Below are 21,547 nucleotides of genomic sequence, written 5' to 3' on the forward strand. Positions count from 1 at the left end.
TGACTCACACATACCTACATGTCCTAATCACTGCGCTTATGTCTATTACATAGGAAGAATCACATAGAATAGCAGCTCTTCATACAGCATTGATACTGGGCAGTGGAACAACTTTTAGGTTATTTACATTTCTGTTTCATCCAGGGTGTGCTGGCTACCAACTCAGATATTGGACTTTTTTTTATGAATAGGAGGAATGGTGAGAATTGAAGTCTCTTGAGTAGAAGAAAGTAAACTAAGGCCACATGCTTGTGGTGGTAGTTTATAATGACTGAGGAAATAATATGTTTCCTAAATCTATGTTCAAATTATGGATATTTTTTAAAAAGCTATGAAACCCTAGTTTTCATTTTCCTATTTCCCATGATAACTCAGACTCCTAACTGATAGCCTAGGTTAATATGATGAGAATCAGGATAGATAGCATAGACAAATGAATATAGAGTTCATGGTATACAGTTTAAAGTACAAGTTCTTTTGTGGGAGATTTATTATAGCTGAATAAAAACCAGCATGAGAAAATATGACATTATGAATCTCATCCTCTATATGAAAATAAATTCCTTTGATCTGTATGGTGAATCATCTCTGTGCTACAGATTTTTCTTCCATCAATAGAAAGCAAGCAAAGTATATCACCAGCAGAAAATGCAGCAGATAAAAATAAGGTACCAAAAGAATACTGAATTTGTCCTTAAAAAAAAAATCTATGAATATAGGATTTTTCCAAAGTTAATATTAGTGAGTCTCCAGTATTATCACATTTGATTTTCAGTAAAGCAGTACATGTGGTCTTGGTTAGTATTCTATCTATAATTCCTGTATTATTCACAAATAAAAGAGATTATCTTTATGTACCCATTTGTTTACAAGTTCTGCTTCTTGAAACATAGCTACCTTCATTCCCTATTTCCCTTTTATAGCATTGTTATCCGAAAAGTTGCATGATGATTCCATTGCCCAATGCCAATACTCTCGGTAGAGCTCCTATTCTATATGATTCTAACTATGTAATAGACATAACCACAGTGATTAGGACATGTAGGTATGTTTGAGTTATTTGAGCTTTAAGTGCTGCTTTGAGGCAAGAAAAGAAAAAACTGAACTTGTTCCCACTTCATGAAGGATATGTCTTATTTATAGCAAGTTGGAGATGGAAATCATAATGGTTTTAAAATGGATAGATGTGTCTATTTTCTCAAATTTGAGTAGAATTGATCTATACATTTACAAATAGACATACATGCCTAGTGAGCTAATTCCTGTGTGTGGGCCTCTAGCTTTAAAAAATATTAAGAGTATTCTTTCCTCTGAACCTCTAGTAAAAACTTTACTCTTATTTTCCTGAACTTTCTTTGTTTTAACTGAATGTTATGTCACTTTCTTGAATAATTTTCTATTGCCAAGTTTCTCTAGGATTTTCATTCCTCCTTTTTCAGGAGTTGAATGTACTTATTTAGTATTTTTTTGTTTGTTTGTTTGTTTTTTTATTTGTTTATTTGTAAGGTTTTTGCCATAGTGCATGTGTGAGAAACAGAGAGGGAAACGAAATATCACCCCCTACTGGAGATGGCCATGCTGCAGTCCCTTCTCTTCCATTCTGCTCTCAGGATTTTGGGCACACATACACATGCGCCCACTGTGTTTCAAGCCACCAGGTCTGGGACTTAAACCATGGTCAGCCATGTGGGCATTCACTGCCTTAACTACCATGCAACTTGCTGGCCCCTTTAGTTTTTTAATTTTAATATTTATTGGATAGTATTAAGTCTTCTGTGTTTATTAATGCTCTAGTGCTTCTTCTGAGTCACTCAGTGGTTAAATTTTGTTAGAAAAATGCTGGACTTTTGGCATATAAAAATATCGTTTACAGTATTATTACAAATTATTATTATTTTTTGTTTTATTTTGGAGAGATTTTTGCCATAGGGCACATGCACTCACCAGAAAGACAGAGAAATCACCCCTTAGGGGAGATGGCCATGCCACAATCTCTTCTCTTCCATTCTCCTCTCAGGATCTTGGGCACGCACGCACACATGCCCGGCCTGAGTTTAAGGGTTCAGGACTTGAACCACAGTTGACTACATGAGAGTCCAGCAACATAGCCATTATGCCAACTGCTGGTCACTTGTTACAAATTGTTTTAACTGAGAATGAGAGCAGGAGAATTTAGTCTAATGCTTAGACTCTCTGCAAAATACTTGGAAAAGAAAGCAAAACTAGATTGATAAAATGTTAATTATTTTTGTTCATATTGAAATGTTATCACTGATCAGTCTAACTTCTCTCCTCTACTAGTCCTTGATCAAACTCTGGGAGTCCATGTCCACTCAAGCATTCCTTCCATCACCCCCTCTGCCTTCTGACATGTTGACATATACTGAACTGGTGTTGGATGATCAAGGTCAGCTGGTCCACATGAACAGACTTCCAGGAGGAAATGAGGCAAGTAGTTGAAAGCTCCCCTGCTTTCTTATCTCTGCTCACGAATACCAGCTTTCCACAGGGGTGGTCATTTAGTAGTATAAATTAAGATCCAAATGGTACATGCTGCATGGTAGTCAGTCATGTTAGTAGATTTCTTTAGAGAGAAAACATTAACAGGATATCAAAATATTAGTTAATTTTTTGGCATGATCATAGTATTATGATTTTGCTTTTAAAAAATGGTTTCTATTAGATATACACGTTAAATATTTAGAGATGAAATGATCTTATGTCTAGAATTTGCTTCATATTAAAAAGTCAGGGTAGAAGTATAGATGAAACAAGATTGGTCATGAGGTGATATTTGAAGCTAGGTGATAGGAAATTAGAATAAATTATTTTCTTTATTTTTTTCTTGTTTGAGATTTTGAGATTTTCTATAATGAAAACATTTAAAGTAGTGTTTTGTCTAATGAATTTTTTTTTAATTTGGATACTTATTTGCATACTAATATGCATTTTTTTATAGTATCTTCTCTATGTTCAGCTCATTTGATCTGGTGCTGTTGTGAATATGATAAATATAGTTTTCTTAAAGAGCTCAGTCAGAAGCAGGGATTTAAACATAAAAGGAAGTAACAGAGAATCCATTTCTTAATAATGATCCAAGAATGTATTTTCTAACATTGGTATCCTTTCTCATATAGGACCTATAATGATATGAATCATATGTATTCTGCCCTATACCATTATACCCTACACCCTCTTTCGTGAATTGGAAGTCTACTAATTTTGATAATGTTTCTAATATGCAGTTATAACAATGCTAACAACAATAACAAAACTAAAAAAATGAATGTTTTTACTTTACCCTTAGATGTCATCTCTAGATAAATTTCATTCCTTAGGAGGAATAACCTCTTTTTTTTTTTTTGGAGAGGTTTTTTTTGCTACAGGGCACATGCGCTCGCCAGAAAGAGCCCGGGGGGGTGGGGGGATGGCCACACCACAATCCCTTCTCCTCCATTTTCCTCTCAGGATCTTGGGCACACATGCACGCACACACATGCGCCTGGCGTGAGTTTAAGCCACCAGATCTGGAACTCGAACCACAGTCTATTACATGGGAGTCCAGTGACATAGCCATTATGCTAACTGCTGGTCCCAGAAGGAATAATCTTTATTTGATGTTCACCATAAACAGGTAGAGTGAAACCTTTGTAGATAATATGCAGCTTTTTTTTTTTTTCATTTTATTTAGTATCTTTTTCAAAAAATTTTACTATATGAACAAGGTGTAAGGCTGTTTCAGTAACATACCAGTAGATGCCAAGAGTAGATGATTTGGTATCAAGATGGAGGCAAACACTGGACCCAGATTGAGAGTGTCATATTTGTTGTTCTTCTCAACTGAAGACAAGAGGATGAGGAGGGAGAATTCTTAGAATTTTGACAATAGTAGATGTATACTTATACCACACAAAGTTGAAGCAGGGGTTTGTGCCACTGTGTATAGCATCTGCTTAGTGAGCCCCTCAATAGTATAGAAAAGCTTCATCGTGCTAGACTTAAATTCTGATTCATTGAGCAGTGTAGTCTTTAGGAATGGAAGGCACCCTTGTGAAAATGAGGCTGAGAGTGAGACGTTTTTAACTAATGTAATTAAAACACAAAATGAGATTTTTGGCCATGCGAAAGCTAGCCGCAGTGCTGTGTGAAACCTCTTGCCATGATCTTTCTCTCCTGCTTTCTCTCTGCTCTCATTTTGTGTTTGAGCGAATGGAAACTGGGGGAATAGTGAAGTCCCAGAGGGACAGAGCTCTGTTCTTGCTGAAATTACAAGCACAGAGCTGCCTGGGCATGAACATGTAGTGTTTACTCTGCCAGTATGAATACAAATAGTCTTATTATACGGGACTCTGTACCCATAGACCACACGCACACATACATACACACGCGCGTGCGCGCACACACACATTCACTCACGCGCACATACACACACACACATAAACACACACAAAAGAATTTTAAAAAGTAAAGGTTTTTTAACCCTTTGAATACCTAACAAACCTTGGTGGAAAAAAAAATATTTTAAACAGCTGCATAGGTCCATAGCTATGCTTTGTACATCCATATAGGAGCTTTGTATATTTGCCCAGTGCTTTAATCAAGAAAGAAAGCTAAGAGCATTTGTTAAAGATTTTTGCTTTTGGTCAGTTCTCACTTTCCTCTTGTTCTACACTTTCCCCTTCTTAATTGGCTCGTTCCTTTGTTCTCTTTTCCCTTTCTTCAAATAATTGACCAGGATTGAGACTGAGTGTTAGCTTGCTGTTTCTGAGCCTTTGAGCTTGGAAGGAGTGAGACCGAGGTTCTTTCATGAGCACTTAGTGACTAATGCCCAGGATGTCTGTTGAAGTCGGTCAGTGGCCTTAGCCAGATTATAGGCCACTGCATGACGGGAATGAGGTTGGGGTATTAGTACCAATTGTGCTTCGCAAGCTAGGATATACAATGGAGCATGTCCACTGAGAAACTGACCAATGTAAGAATGGAGTTCGAGCAGTCAGAACTCTGTGGGACAGCTGTGCCTACGAGATGATGAGGTGTCAGTAGGATGTATTTCCTCATGCTGAGCCCAGTTTTATCAGGGCAAGTTGACTTTCAGCTGTTGCAGTTTAATTTTCTTTTGCCAAAGAGACAAGTGTGTCATGAGCCCAGCATTCTACATATTACCCCAAGAATGATGTGGGGGGACGAAAAGAGTTCATGCTGATGAGATATGGAGCAAATCTGTCCTGTCCCAAAGAGAATGGGCATCTGAACAGAGCTTTGAGAAATAGTTTTATTAAAAAAGGAATAAAAAATTGACCTGTTAATGTTCTGAGAGCCAAGGCTCAATGTAAATGTATTGATGCTACATAGACATCAAATCATCATAATGTGGTGTTCTCCAAAGGTGATGGCTCTACCAGGTCATCATTGTGGGTGGTATTGCATTACCTTGAAGGATTAGAGTTTCTGGGTTTAAAAGCTAGCACATGGAATAAGGTGGATGGGTAAAACAAGAGATTCCTGTAGAGTTTTTCATTGAATTGAGATAAAAAAAACCCTACAATCAAAGGCAGAAAACCTGCAGTTAACAAACCATTGGTGATATGGGTGGCCTGTCTTTCTTTCCTATTTTTTTCCTCAGGACAGTAAATAGGTAAAATGGTGATGGGACCAGGACTCAGACTGATTCAGTTCCATTTAGTTTTAGGTAACTTGTTTGCCATTTGAGGAAGAATATTGGCTGTTTCAGCAGAGATGTGACCTGCATTTTGAACGTTTGTGCCTATGTTAAAAGCAGGAGAAAGAGCTTTTCTGATGCTGTGTTAGCTACTTTTTTCTTTCTATTTTCCAAGTTGTTCCTTACCCATAAAGAGATGTAACTAACGTATGATGAAAGGTATAGGCATTCCATAAAGGAAAGCTACCTAACGTATGATGAAAGGTATAGGAAAATACATTTTTCTCATGGTTAGATTTGAATGGCATAGCATTTAGTGTGAATTTTGAGTAGGAATAAAATAAGATTTAGACCAAATCTGTGAACTGCGTTGCTTGCAAATAGCACCGAAGATGAGTTGTCCAGGATTTTTCTTAATAGTTCGAAGTAAAAGATGAAAATTGAGGAAAATGTGATTGCAACATAGACTAAACTGATTTCATTTCTAGGCGCTATGATGCTGCAGTGATGGGCATGGTATGTAAATACATAGCTAGATGAATACGTGCTGTTGAGCTGGATGAGAAGAAATGCCCCTGTCCAACAGTTCCTCTTTACCACTTCACAATTTTGGAGGAATTGTTTTCATTTTCCTGCCAGTTTGCTAACCTGTTTTGATCATTTGGTGGAAGCTGTAATTGTAGGTGGGAACATTTTGAGTAACAGTTCACAATTCAGTGAAACTGCTTTTCACACTAAATCCTTTTATTAAAAAGCTTAGGCTAAGATCAAGCCAAAGGCTGTAACGGACTTGACAGAGAACAACTTAACTTAGCCTGGTAGGACAAAGAAAACACTAGCCTTCTTGAGACTATGTTCTTATTTATTCTGAAATAACATTCTTTTATTTATTTTTAACAGCACTGTGAACTAGATAAGGAATCTCTAAATTGGGCAATGATGAAAGATATGAGAGTGCCAATGTTTATAGTAATTTTAGTGCTCATAGAAATTAGGACCCTGTATTCCTTGTCATTTCAGAACATTAACATTCCCTGCCATCACTCCTGTCATAATGAAAAACCGAGATGAGAAGACATTGTGTTTAGACACAATTATAATAATTAGGTATAGGATATATACCCCGAAGAAGGATTGGTAGAGACTGAAATTCTTGTGTTGCATAAAAATTTTTTTCTTAAAATTTTTTCGTGGGGTAAAGTATATCCCAAATTGAATGTAGTTTAACAATCATCTCTGTACACCACATTTAAGAATTGCAGTGGCTCCAAGGCTTCATTTTATCAGACGGGCACTAGGTGTCAGAATTTTTCCTTCTTAGCAGTTTAGCATTCAGACAAGCCATTTGAGTAGCCTTGTTTGGTGAGCCAAATCTGCTATCGTCCTTCTCTTTTTTTTTCAGTTTGTATGGTAGGCTTTACCTAGTGTTCCTGTAATATGCAACCACGATTTAACTCATTGGCTAGATATCTGTTGACCCTTACATCGTGGCTCTCCACATATTTTTAGGAAAAAGAGAATATATGTAAGTAAGTAAGGGAATAAATAAATAAATAAATAGTGTAAATTAAAGTTTAAAGAGTAGGACCAGCAGATAGTGTAATGGTTATATCGCTCGACTTCCATGTAGTCGATTGTGATTTGAATCCCAGACCCAGTGGCTTGAAACTCATGCTGGACGCCACATGGCCATTACCCCGAGAGGTGATTTTTCACTTTCTTTCTCTCTGTCTCTCTAGTGAGCACATGTGCCCTATAGCAAAAATTTCTCTTAAAAAAAAAAAAAAAAAGTAGCTGCCATTGTGACTGGTATCTTGGTTTCAGTTCTGCTTTATGTTCTCAGGAGGTGAAATGGTGGGCATGGTGGGGATTTGGAATTCATTTCTGGAACTGCTCAGCCCTACTAATATGCATATTCCTTACTGTTTAATTATCAGCTGTGCACTTACTCCCAGTACCACCACAGCATAATGTCTCTACTTTTTGTGTTATAAACATTTTAGACGTAGAGAAAAATGTGAGTAGTGTGATAAATACTCCTGTTATCTACCAGCCAGCTTAAACAAATCTGGCCACATATATGTTGGGATAATGCTTTGAAATCTGTAATTAAGATTTTGAACATACACTTAAGAATTGGGTAGCAAAAGGAATTTGGTAAATCTAGAAGATTAGAAGAAATTAGTTGATTGATTTTGATAGTTCTTGAGCTAGATTTCTTAACCCAAAAGACCCCTTATTTTAGAAAAACACCAAAACCCTCTGTCTTAATTCACTTGGTTGACATTTTCCATACTCTCAAAGGAATTGCTTGGGTTATTCTAGACTCAAATTTAGCAGATCTCATGCTCCGCTATGTCCTAAAACTCTGCCTAGAGAGAATCTGTATATTATGTGCTTGATAAAGAAAAGGTTGAACATTTCTCTCACACAGGACCCAAGTAGTTTTCTACTTTAACATTAGATTTTTATACATTGTTTTACTCAACCTCAAAATAGCTCCACCAATGTGAAGCTAACTTGGATGTACTTTAGTATACTTTTGTTTCATTCTTTTGAAATCAATTTACTTTTTCATGCTGGCTGTGGAAATGGAGTCAGTGTTGATTGAAGTTATATGTTAGAGAAGGAGCATACTGGGACCAGCAGTTAGCATAATGGCTATGTCGCTGGACTCCCATGTAGCTGACCGCGGTTCGAGTCCCAGACCCGGTGGCTTAAACTCACACTGGGCGCGTGTGCAAGTATGCCCAAGATCCCGAGAGGACAGAGGAGGAGAAGGGATTGCGGCATGGCCATCCCCCCAGGGGGTGATTTCTTGCTTTCTGTCTCTCTGTCTTTCTGGTGAGCACACACACCCTGTAGCAAAAAAAACCTCCTCCCCAAAAAAAAAAAAAAAAAAAAAGAAAGAAAGAAAGAAGCATACTTCCATTATAGTATGCTGATGGTGAACTCTTAAATAGACCTGAGAAAAGCAGGTCTGAAAATAAGGACTGTGATCTGTACAGATTGTTCAGTTTATTATACAGAGCTAATGGTCATATGCCTAAATTTGGGAGAATGTAAGTGCTTTGAGATTCTCAGCAGAAATAGGTTGTATGCCACTAATTATATATAGATATTCATTATTCATGCTTGCTTAATTTTTCGTCAAGAGTCTCCAACAACCAATTTTGGATAGTTTTAGGCCCCAGTAAGATACACTTCTAAGTACAGAGAATGATTATATTATGGAATATATGGTAAGATAGTTCTGTTTAAAACTTTTACATGCTTTTTTTCCTTTATCCCCATCCTAAGTGAGTATATTTGGCTACAAGTCTTTGTCTAAGATGGTCTTCCAAACCAAATTTAGATCCCTTATTAGAAAAATATTGAGGCTGATTTTAAAAAATATGTTTCTCCACCATGGAGTTACTTCTAATGAATTTCTTGCATTGTTATTTTGGGACACATATATTTAGAATTCTTAGAATTCTTTCTGAATGCCTGTTATTGGTAGTAGAGATTTCTTACCAGGTTTATCACTTGATTCAGCTCATTTTGTTGGTAGCAGACTAAGGCTCAGTGAGCTTGATTGACTTTGAAAGTCCTAGCAGTCACTGGCCCACTAAAGCATTTGTGGAAGATTCCTTAGTTCCTTTACAAAGTTAAGTGCTAAAGACAGCCTTTAAACAAAAGGTCTTGGGAACTAGCAGTTAGCATAATGGCTATGTCGCTGGACTCCCACATAGTCGACCGTGGTTCGCGTCCCGGACCTGGTGGCTTAAAACTCACGCTGGGCGCATGTGTGTATGTGCCCAAGATCCAGAGAGGAGAATGGAGGAGAAGGGATTGCGGCGTGACCATCCCCCCCGGGGGGTGATTTCTCGTTTTCTGTCTCTATGTCTGTCTCTGTCTGTCTGGCGAGTGCATGCGCCCTATAGCGAAAACCTTTCCAAAAAAAAAAGTCTTAAGTTTAAGATTTTACTGAAAGTCCAGTCCCATATCCTAGTGGTTAAGGGAACCAGGTCTTACATGGCCAACCTCAGTTTGAATACCAGCTCCAGCAGCTTGAAAAACATACTGGTTATGTGCGTGTGTGTGTCTCAAATCCTGACAGGATACAGAAATGGAGGAGAATGGATTGTGGCATGCCCTAGTGAGGGTACTTTCTACTTCTCTTCCACTCTCTTGCCTCTCTCTGATAAGCATGTGCACTCTCTGGCCATTAAAATATACATATTTTACTGAGAAAGTATGTGACATAATATCTTATGTCAAGAAACTTTTCAGCTCCAACCGGAGGCAATATAAACAGGATAACAGCAAATGATACTAGAGGATGAGATGTAACATGGAGCACCAGAATTCAGCATTTCCTCATATGAGTAATGGGCAAGGCATCTAGAACTACAGTGGGCCAACCTGGTTAATTTTCATATCAACCAGTTAATCCTGTGTGCCATTTCTCAAATGCCATTGGCTGGTGTGGGCTCCATTTCATGTTTTTTCTAAAAAAAAAAAAAAAAAACCCAATTAGTATGTTTATTAAATTACTCTGTGTATATATATAAAATTGCTGGGGTTTCATGTATGTAATTACTACAGGAAGAAATAATTACCCTTTTCAGACTTTTTGTTTCTAATCTTTGGTAACATTTTCAGAGAATTATCTCGGGGGTAAAATGTTTTTGCCCTAAAAATGATATTTCTCTATGATATTTTTCTTCTCTAAAACATACTTGTATAGAGAAGTTAAGATAAGTTTGTTCAGCCATTTTTGAATTATCCAAGCATGAAAAAAGCGTTTTTCAATTGTTAAGAAAATTGTTTTGAGTTCTTTTATGTGATTATACACTAGGCAGTGGAACATGGCATCTGGCAAATAGTACAATATTGAAAAGTATTGACTTTTTTAAGCATTTTTTCCCAAATGGCACAAAATAAGTCAAATATTGCCTTGCCTTACGGTTTAAAAATACATCTTTTAAGACCTATGTAGTATTTTCTGGTATTTTATCAAGTACATTTTACTATGAGGTTAACATGAATTAAAATTACTAAAGTTATTATTTTCCAATAGTGTCTAATAATTAAACGTGCAGATTTAATATTCCATAAAGATACAAAAAGGGGCAAAAGGTAACATTTTGTTACATGTCAGGAAAAGAACTCAAATTTAGTTCTTCCTCTTTGGGTCTTAGTTTTCTCATCTTTATGACTCAGATAATACCTAAATCTGCTTCAGCTCTGACATTCTAGAACTCTTTGTGTTGTTGCTCCAGGGCCTTGCTGGGTGGTCTTCCTGGCCTTAGCAGAATTAGAACAATAGCTACTGGGGGCTCTGCCAAAGAAGAAATGTAAAGTTTTTGACTTTTAGCATGGAAAATAATAAATTAAGCTTTAACATCTCAGCCACAGTGTAACCTGTATTTAAATCTGTACAGAAAGATATTACAGCTGAACTCGAAGTGTAGAAATAAAAGAGAATGGTAACCATGGCAAATCTACTCTCTTTCTGCTTCCCACAGCATAGCTAGACTTGTTGGGTGCTTCTTCCTCTCTGAAAAACAAAATAATGTCATGTTTTTCCCCTTAGCTTTCCCTTCAGATTTCTTTGTTGAGCTTAATGTTGTTTTATTTTGTGGTAACAACACAGCTTTAGAAAGTGCCTGTATGTGCTTACACATCCTATTCACACTGATAGTACAATTAACATTGATGTCAATTTTGGTGTTAATTTTGGGTCATGATTAGTGTTGACACTTTGTGTCAGACTAATGGCATTTATGGGCACCATCAGAATAAATGTTAATATTATCATGTTTTAGTATCTGTTATAGTAACATTAAACCAAGGTCCTCCCAAGAGAAAAAATACATATATGGATAGATAGATAATGCCTTTCTGTATCGCCGGCGTTACTCAGCGAGAAAATGACATCTCAGGGCAGAATCCTAATCACTGTTTGGAGCATCAGAAATAATGATCACCTCTGATCGGAGGTTGTGAATAATTCATTCGGTTTGATTTTCACGTCCTGTCCAGTGATACTTTTCAAACCAAATGTGTTTCTACAGGAAAATAATGGTCCCACTTCTTATGGAAATACTGTGGCACAAATCATTTTACCCACATAAAAACAGTTAAATAAGACCGTTCTCTTCTGCTTGCTTTCTCCTCCTCAGCCCCTCCTCCCTCACATGAGTGTTCCAGAATCAGAATGTGGCCAAAGGATTATTTTCCTTTTTAGAACTTGTATAAGGAAAACAAACAGTGATTTCTGCTTCTCCTTAGCTTTTTCACTGGAGCTCTTTTGATCCTCTTTCCTTTCTTACTTTAAGATAATTAGCCTAGGTTGATAGCCTGAAACTTAAGAAACCTGCTCATTGGAATGTTGTGCTATAAAAAATCATCTGAAATGAAATATTTTAAAGCTTACTCTGGAACTATGAATGAAAACATAATTTGCAACCAGTGCCTAGGGTCATCTGGTAGTGAGTGTCTGTGAGAGGCAGTGGTCAAGGAAGAAGATGCTGGCATGGCCAGTGCCAGAAAGCCTGGATCTGATACTCTTTAGACCCTAAGCTACCAGTTGTAGGCAGGCCACAGGTTGCCCTTTTGTTATGTCCTTAGTCCTTCAGTCCTCCATCCTAGTCTGCCATTTTCACCAGGTTTCAGATGTATAAAAATGTTGGGACAAACAAGGAGACAAAAAAAGCAGGGATAGAGTGGGGAATTCAGTGATGGAATTTCCTTTTGTTACTATTTTTCAATAATATACAAGGCAACTTAGGCTTTGGTAAAATAAATGAATGTCACATTCCTAATCACATTGTCACATTTGTGTATACTTTTCTAGTGATTGCAGAATTTTCAATATAAAAATTTCCATTGTACATATAGTATAGATAGACCCATCTCTATAAAGTAATTTGACTGAAAATTTATGGTGTCCTAATTAAATGTGTGTAGGGTCGGTTATGACTGTCTTCTAAAGTAATGACCCAATCCTCTGAGAGAAAGCTATTTTTAGATAGAGTATTTTGAACCATTTCTCCTGAATGTTGTGACCTTTTTTTTTTTTTTCCCTTAAATCTAACAAGGGCAGGGGGAAGTATTTTTCAGCCTAGTTTTCATCATCAGACAGAATGTATTTTGCATTCAGAAACCATTTCCAGTATCAAATTCAATTTTGTCAAGTGATTAGTTGAGTTTGGTAGAGAATAATTTAAAAACACAGAGCTGGAAATGGCATGGAGCTTCTACAGTCGAGAAGAGCGGGTGCTATTCTCAAGTTGCAAGCTCCCTTTCAGTGACTGTGCATCACAACTGGATTATTGTGCTCTGCGTCTTCGCAGCTGTGACAGACCTGCATCTGTTGAAACCATGTGTTTCTACCCAGGACTGCTGGAAGACACAGAGGAGAGGGCGAATTGCTACCTCGCCTGCCTATCAGTGCAGACATCCTTTTATGTACATATGTTTGTAAAGCTCTTTAGCCCCCTTCAAGATGAAAGGCTCTGTATAAATATGAGCTTTCGATTTTAGTACATGTTTGTAATACATGTGGTACAGTCCTAAATATGTATTTAGCTGATAGGCACTGTTCTTGTCTATTGTACAAATATTGACTTTAAAAGTATAAATATGTATTTAACCATCAGACCAGAAAAACACTGAACCAGTTACTCCTCAGGTAGAGATATTAATATTGTATAAACCTATATATACATATGTTTACATTCTGCCATATCATTGTAGAGCATTTCTTTTTAAAATGAAATGATAGCTCCAAGAAAATTAAGATAGTTCTTGATACTCTCCCTTTAAGGTGAGTCTTGATTTTTAATCTTCATGCATTTATATATCCAATTTTATATAAATATGATCTGTTGTAGTATGACTAAAGTCTAAAATTAGTTTCTATAAAATATGGAAAACCCATTAGACCGAAATTTTTTTTACTCCTTTACAAAGAAAATTATGGTGGAAATATTCAAATGTACACTAAAGTAGGGGAAATAATATAAACTCCCACATACCTATCACCCAGAGAAAAAGTACTAATAGTCTTTTTTTCTCAGTTATTTGTTTAGTGAATTCAAATTTAATGTTATCAATGTAATACAAACACATTAAAGAAAGTTTAGAGGCTGGCCCTATTGTGTAGCAGTTCAGTGATAAACAGAGGAAACCTATCCCTGTGGTGGACCAAAGTTTGAGTGTTGGCTCCGGTGGCCTTAAATACACTGTGAACACACATGTGCCTAGAATTCTAACAGGATGGAGAATTGAAGGAAAAAGGATTGTGGTGTTACCAGACTTCTTGGTGGCAGTGTGTCAGTGGGGGATCTCTCACGTGAATATGCACCTTCTGGCTTAAGAAAAATAGAAAATGGGGGGAAATCCCTAATAATTATGACCACATTTGCTACATTTTATTTACTTCTTTATTCATTTTTCCCTCAGCGTGTTTTTAGATTGATAGGTTTACAACACATGCTATGTATTTACTATGTCTTAGATACTATTCTGGGACTTAAACAGGCAGTAGGCTATTACTGTTCCCATTTTGCTAATGAAGAAACTGTGGTACACAGACATTAGTAATTTACCTAAGGTTACATGGCTAGACAACTGGCTGAACCTCTTTTCAGTCAGATTGAGATTCTGTTAGATTCTGATTCTAAGTTGCAGACTCCAGCCCCTGAGACTGCATTTTAACCACTGCACTGTTTTACCTTTTTTTTCTCTCTCTCTTTTTGGAGAGGTTTTTGCTATACGGTGTGTATGCTCGCCAGCCAGCCAGAGAGAGACAGAGACACAGAAAGTGAGAAATCACCCCCGGGGGGATGGTCACGCCGCAATCCCTTCTCCTCCGTTCTCCTCTCAGGATCTTGGGCACACATGCACACGGGCCCCGCCTGAGTTTTAAGCCACCAGGTCCGGGACGCGAACCGCAGTCGACTACGTGGGAGTCCAGTGACATAGCCATTACACTAACTGCTGGTCCCAAGCACTGTTTTACCTTTTACAATAACTATGGTATGTACATAATTCTGTACCCTACTTTTTCTATTTTAGTATTATATCATAGGCAGGCTAGCAGATGACCATGGTTACATCACTGGACTTCCACATGGCCGACCACAGTTCAAGTCTTGGACCTGGTGGCTTGAAAATCACGTGTGCCCCAAGTCACAGGAGGAGAAGGGATTGCGGTGTGGCCATCCTCCCTGGGGGATGATTTCTCACTTTTCCTGTCACTGTCTCTCTCGCTCTGGTTAGCACATGTGCCCCATGGTAAAAGCCCTTTTTTGTTTTTATTTTTTGAGAGAGATTTTTTTTTTCTTTTTTTTGGTATAGGATGTGTGTGCTCACCAGTGAGAAAGAGAGAAGACAGAGACAAAAAGCGAAAAATCACCCTCTGGGAGAGGGGTGGCCATGCCACAGTCCCTTGTCCTCCAGTCTCCTTTCGGGAATTTGGACACACACACACACACACACACACACACACACACACACGCCCAGCATGAGTTTCAAGTCACCAGGTCCAGGACATGAACCACGGTCAACTACATGGGAGTCCAGTGATATAACTGTTTCACCATCTGCTGGTCCCTGGCAAAAACTTCTTTAAAAAAATATATCATAAATATTTTAAAGTGCTACTCACAGTCTTTAAACCATTGTTTCATAAGACAGTATAGAACACTAACCAATTTACTTCCCTCCAAAAAAGTTCTTTTCATTTTAAAATTATCCTAAATTTTTCTGAAGTTACAAAGCTAGTATAGAGATTTCTTATATACCCCTTACCTGCTTCTCTAACATTAAAGTTTTATGTAACCACTGTATAATTATCAAAACTAAGAAATTAGCATTGGTACAGTTTTTTTAATTTCACCAGTTTTTCTATTAATGTCCCTTTTTTAAAAATTTCAGAATTCAACCCAGTATGCCACAGTGCATTTAAGGGTAAATAATCTTTATGTTCATTCTATAATTAATGTTCATCTTCCATATGGTATTCAGCTACAGATAATGGCACTAAGGGAGTCAGCAGGTGGCACGGTAGTTGAGAGGCTGGACTCCCACATAGCCAACCATGGTTCAGGTCCCAGACCTGGTGGTTTTTTCTCCACCCCCCATACCCCCATCCTTTGGTGAGTGCATATGTCTGATAGCAAATTAAAAAATAATGTTAATGGTCATGATGAATAAAGTTAAATCTCTTGGGACCAGCAGTTAGCGTAATGGCTATGTCGCTGGACTCCCATGTAGTTGACCGCAGTTCGCATCCCGGACCCGGTGGCTTAGAACTCACGCCGGGCTTGTGTGCGTGTGTGCCCAAGATCCCAAGAGGAGAATGGAGGAGAAGGGGTTGCGGCGTGGCCATTCCCCCTGGGGGGTGATTTCTCGCTTTCTGTCTCTGGCTCTCTGTCTGGTGAGCACGTGCACCCTATAGCAAAAACCTCTCCAAAAAAATAATAATAATAATTAAATCTCTTTTTAAAAAATTATTTAATTTTATTATTATTTTAAATTTGACCAGAGAGAGAGGGAAAGTGAGAAAGTAAGCCACCAGGTCCAGGACTCTTAACTGCAGTCAGCCATGTAGGAGTCCAGCATCCCAACCACCATGCCACCTTCTGGCCCCAACAAATAAATCTTTAAAAATAAAAAAGAAGAAGATAATGGCAATAAGTCTAGAACATACTTCTTTTTTTTTTTTTGGAGAGATTTTCACTGTAGGGCGCGTGCGCTCGCCAGACAGACAGAGAGAGACATAGAGACAGAAAGCGAGAAATCACCCCCCAGGGGGGATGGTCATGCCACAATCCCTTCTCCTCCATTCTCTTCTCGGGATCTTGGGCACGCACGCACATGCGCCCGGCGTGAGTTTTAAGCCACCGGGTCCGGGACACGAACCGCGGTCGACTACGTGGGAGTCCAGCGACATAGCCATTACGCTAACTGCTGGCTCCCTAGAACATACTTCTTTAATTTCTCTAGTAAAAAAAAATTCTTTTAGTATGAATCTTATTTTGTAAAAGATAATAATTCATACTAGCTATAAGGACAAATTACTTATTTCTGCTGTGCCTCAGGTTTTTTATTTGTTTGTTTGTCTTTTTAGTTTTTGCTATAGAACATGTACACTTGCCAGAGAGAGGCAGAGAGTGAAAGTGAGAAATCGCTCCCTAGGGGTGATGGTCATCCCTAGCCTCTTCTCCTCCATTTTCCATCTGGGATTTTGGACACACATATACACATGCCTGGTGTTATTTTCAAGCCTCCAGGTTCAGAACTTGAACCATGATTGGCCATGCAGGAGTCTAGCACCTTTAACCACCATGCCATCTGCCAGCCCCTTGAATGAACCTTTTAAAGTGGGTAAGACTTGCACAGGTTGAGAGGGAAGAAGAGGCCAAACCTTGTATGTTGAAGTTCGTATATTAGATTTCTGCTTCCCATAGTTTATCAAACCCATGAGTATTATTTTCTTAATTTTGCATGTTAGGAGCTTGGAAGCATAGTAGGTTAAATAATTTCTCCAAGGTCACATGGTTAAGTGGTGGAGCTGGGATTTGGATCTAAGTTTGTTTGACTCCAAAGCCCATGTTCACCATTGCATATCCCCTGGTTTGATTAGCAGTGAAATCTACATTTCAATGTAGATTAAACAATAGATGTTTTCTTAGATGTTTGTCCTTTTTGCTAACTTAAAACTGAATCTCTTCCAATAAGGAATCTCACTGTACTAAGACTGGGATTACAACGTCCATTTTATAATGGTACTTTTTAAAGCAAGAGGGTAACAGACAATGAGGACCACACTTTGGAGGCATTGATAAAGAGTAGTGTGTTCTTGGTGCTGCTGTGTTGACACCTAATTAGAAGTCAATATTGTAAGCATAATGACCTGGCCAATTGCTGAACTGACTGCCCAAGTGACACAGTTAGAGTCCCCAGGTAATAATGAAAGATAAGAGTATTATTTGCCTGCTCAATGCCACATAGTGACAATGTTTACATTAGCACGCAAATACTGAAGTAGACCCTTTAGGGGTTATACCTAAACTGCTTCTGGCCTAGGAACTAAGGTTAATATGTCATAAAATTTGGTGTAAAATTCAATCTCTCTAACAGCAAATGTAATTAGAGAAAAGTAGACAGGAAATAGCTTTTCCTTTCTGAGAAACAAATGAGATGTTGGGTTAGAAGGGCACTTGAGAAGGCAGATAGTGTGTTTCTCCCCATACGGGTATTGTATTAACTAGCTTCTTAAAATCCACAAGCAAAAATTACCCTGATATTTGGAGTTTCTCTGTGCTATTTTTGGATAATATGCTTCTCCTTCCTTTCTCTGTCTTCAGTGAGCAGATAGAGTAACACCCTATCTCAGAAGGTGATTGTATTTTTTTCTGTGTATTATATCCATTTTGATTTGTATTTGGCCACTGGTATGATATATTAAATAGCTTATATTTATCTGTGGGTGTTTCATATATATATATTTCTTAATGCTGAGAATCACAAATAGCTGTGTGGAAAGCTTCAACCAGCCTGATTACAGTGGATGTGCAATTGGATTGAGGAATGTGTACTCAGAGCTTATGATCACTGGCCCGGTTGAGTCTGGGTGATGCATGTGGCTTTCCAGGGATGCTGCTATTTACATCTGTTAATGGCCCTTCTTGATGGCCAGCTCCCCAATGAGGTGATATGCAGCAGCCTGGGGATGAGGGACCAAGGCTGCAGATGTGGCTGGGCTCCATTAGGCAGGACCAGGAATGCTCATCTTGAAGGCTTTGTGTTTGGGTGTGAGTGGGGAGGGTAAAGAAGGGGGGTGAGAGGCAGAAAGAAAGGGAAGAAAAAAGAATGGAAAACATTACTTATCCAGGTATAGGGGAAACAGACAGGCAGACATGAAAAACTGCAGCTGTAACTGGGGTGTGAGGGAATAGAGAAGAAGTGGAAGTAGCGAATAAACAAGTAGAGGGATTGACTAATTGTCATACAGGAGGGGATTAAAGGAGGAGAGGGCTATGGAGGTTTGGGAAGAGACTTGTCACTTCTGCCTTTTAAGTCAATATCATTTATTGGTCTGGCTGGTCAGATGCTCCTGAACAGAGAGCAGAGATTTACACATATCATAGTGCAGCAAGAGATTCATTCCTTGCATCCTTTAGTTTCCTGGTGCGAGGAGAAAGCAGCAAGAGATGTTCACAAGGATGCAGTGTTGAGTTATAGTGAATTCTTACAGAAACAGAAGATAACTGAAGCAAGTCAGTAAAGAATGTTTCTATTATTCCTATCTAATACTGGAGGATAATAAAAGGACGCTGCATCACAAAATTTGTACAGTTTGTGAGAGGTGATCTTTCTGCTCCTTATGCATAGAAGGCTTCTTGGGGTGAATCTCACAAAAGATGGAAACAGTGTCTTAGTATACAGGGTAAAATGAGAATTCTGAATATAATCACCAGTACTGTGGCTTTCTTCCACATGTGTCTTAAGTGCTGTTAGACTTTGGTTTTTCCATCTTCCCAAAGAAGGAAGACAGCTTTGGGATACATGGTGAGCCAACTGTTCTCAGCATAACCTAGAGTAATACACTAGAATGTTTTTTCTGGTTTTCTATTAGTTTGGCACTTTAGTAATACATATATTTACATAAAGGCTATACCTAGGTGTAGTCTGATACCTTCAAGGAACCTGGAAAAAATTCTGCATCTAAGAAGATTATATTCATTTGTTTCTTTGTTTATGCCTTTGCAGATTGGCATGGTAGCTTGGAAGATGACCCTTAAAAGTCCTGAATATCCAGAAGGCCGAGATATCATTGTTATTGGCAATGACATCACATACCGAATTGGGTCCTTTGGGCCCCAGGAGGATTTGCTATTTCTCAGAGCTTCTGAACTTGCCAGGGCAGAGGGGATCCCACGCATCTACGTAGCAGCCAACAGCGGAGCAAGAATTGGACTGGCAGAAGAAATTCGTCATATGTTTCACGTGGCCTGGGTAGATCCTGAGGATCCTTACAAGGTACAGACTAAGAAAATACAGTGCTTTAAGACATTGTGTAGTTATGCACATGTCTGTGTACATGTGTAAAGAGGTGGGGGAAAGGTCGAGGTTGAACTTCAAATGTCAGCACTTAAGGTAAAAATTAAATGTGAACAAAGTTACTTATACAAATTCCTTAAAATACTGTGTTAAAGACTAATTGTTTCTCAGTATGTTCACATGGTTTTTCTTCCAGCTTTTAAAACAGATTGCTGTTTCTTTGGTTAAACACTAGATAAAATAATAGGTATGAATTTAGCATATGACATCTTAAACCAAAAATATGTCTTTTAAGCTATTCCACCCTGACTTCCAGGACTTACAGTCAATCATCAACAGAACCCCTTAGATCCTCAGTTTCTCTAACCTCCTTCCTCTATTTAAAACCTATCTCTCCTCTAAAGACACTGCTTCCCCTGTATCCCTCTTTTTTTTTTTTTTTTAAAGGTTTTTGCCATAGGTGCATGCACTCGCTGGAGACAGACAGAAAGAGACAAAGAGAGGGAAAGTGAGAAATCACCCCCTAGCAGTATGGCCATGCCACAGTCCCTTCCTCTCCAGTCTCCTCTCTGGAGTTTGGGTATGCTTGCACACGCGCCTGTCATGATTTTCAAGCCACCAGGTCCAGGACTTGAACCATGGTTGGCTATGTGGGAATACAGTGCCTTAACCACTACACCATCTACTGACCCCCCCACTCCTTCCATATCCCTCTTAAGTGGTGACTGGTTTCTCTTATTCCCTTGTACCAGTGATCATAGAAGGAAAATACTGCCTTCCTTGACCCTCATAACTACTTCCGCACCCTTTTTCTTCCCTTCTCCCTAAAAAATCCCATCTTTGAATCTCGTCATCAGAATGTGTCCTGCCACCACTGCTTCTTATGATAGTGTTTCCTAACCCTTTGGTCACTCCCTTAGTTCCTGGCACATTGCCATTTTTTCTTATACTACTTGTATGATAATTCTTCATGATGGTTATATCCACATAGATGGTCCTTCTCGTAATCTGGCTTTTTTTTTTTTTAAGTTAGTTAATTTATTTATTCCATGAGCAAGAGAGGCAGAGGTAGCACCCCCAACAGTTTCCTGACATTGAGATCCAGCCTCAGTGGCACCAGCCCTGGATCATTGGCACAGCGTGCTCAGCATATATTCAGGGAGGTCTCTGGACACAGACCTGGAACCTTCCCATGTGGGTCAACCTTACAAAGCATCACATTTTACCATTGTGACACTATCTGGTCCCAGTCTAGCCCCACTCTGGCCTCTTGAATCCTTGCCTTTCTCTCCTCTAATGGTCCTATCCTCCATACTGACTCAGCCTGTTGTTCCCCTTGTTCTCATTTTGAAGAATCCCTTTCTTTGCCACCCTTCCATGTTATCTTTCCAGTTCACTCTCTAGTTCTCCAAGTCCAAAAACCCTTTGAGTCCCCTAGGATCTGTAAGTATTGACTATGCCACCTTTATTCTAGTCTTCACTTCCTTTGCATATCTTCATTTCATTCCTTTCTAGCTTAAGCTCTGAGGTCATCAGAGATTTTTTTGGGGGGAGGGGGGAGAGGTTTTTGCTATAGGGTGCTCGCCAGCCAGACAGAGAGAGACAGAGAGACAGAAAGCGAAAAATCACCCCCCCCCCAGGGGGGATGGCCATGCCACAATCCCTTCTTCTCCATTCTCCTCTCAGGATCTTGGGCACACACGCACATGCGCCCAGCGTGAGTTTAAGCCTCCTGGTCCGGGACTTGAACCGTGGTCGGCTACATGGGAGTCCAGCGACATAGCCATTACGCTAACTGCTGGTCCCCAGAGATGAATCATTATAATC

General features: G+C 38.8%; 1 protein-coding gene across 1 annotated transcript in view; it reads left to right on the top strand.

The window, feature by feature from the left end:
• The window catches only part of ACACA (acetyl-CoA carboxylase alpha), a 335,657-nt gene that overhangs the window by 229,035 nt on the left and 85,075 nt on the right, over nt 1-21,547 (top strand). Inside the window, exons 41-42 of the mRNA XM_006154441.3 lie at nt 2,302-2,448; nt 19,430-19,699. Of these exons, the coding sequence (XP_006154503.1) occupies nt 2,302-2,448; nt 19,430-19,699 (417 nt within the window). The remainder of the gene's footprint in view (nt 1-2,301; nt 2,449-19,429; nt 19,700-21,547) is intronic.

This window comes from Tupaia chinensis, unplaced genomic scaffold (assembly GCF_000334495.1).
Source record: "Tupaia chinensis unplaced genomic scaffold, TupChi_1.0 Scaffold000407_4, whole genome shotgun sequence".
NCBI classification, from domain to species: Eukaryota; Metazoa; Chordata; class Mammalia; order Scandentia; family Tupaiidae; genus Tupaia; species Tupaia belangeri.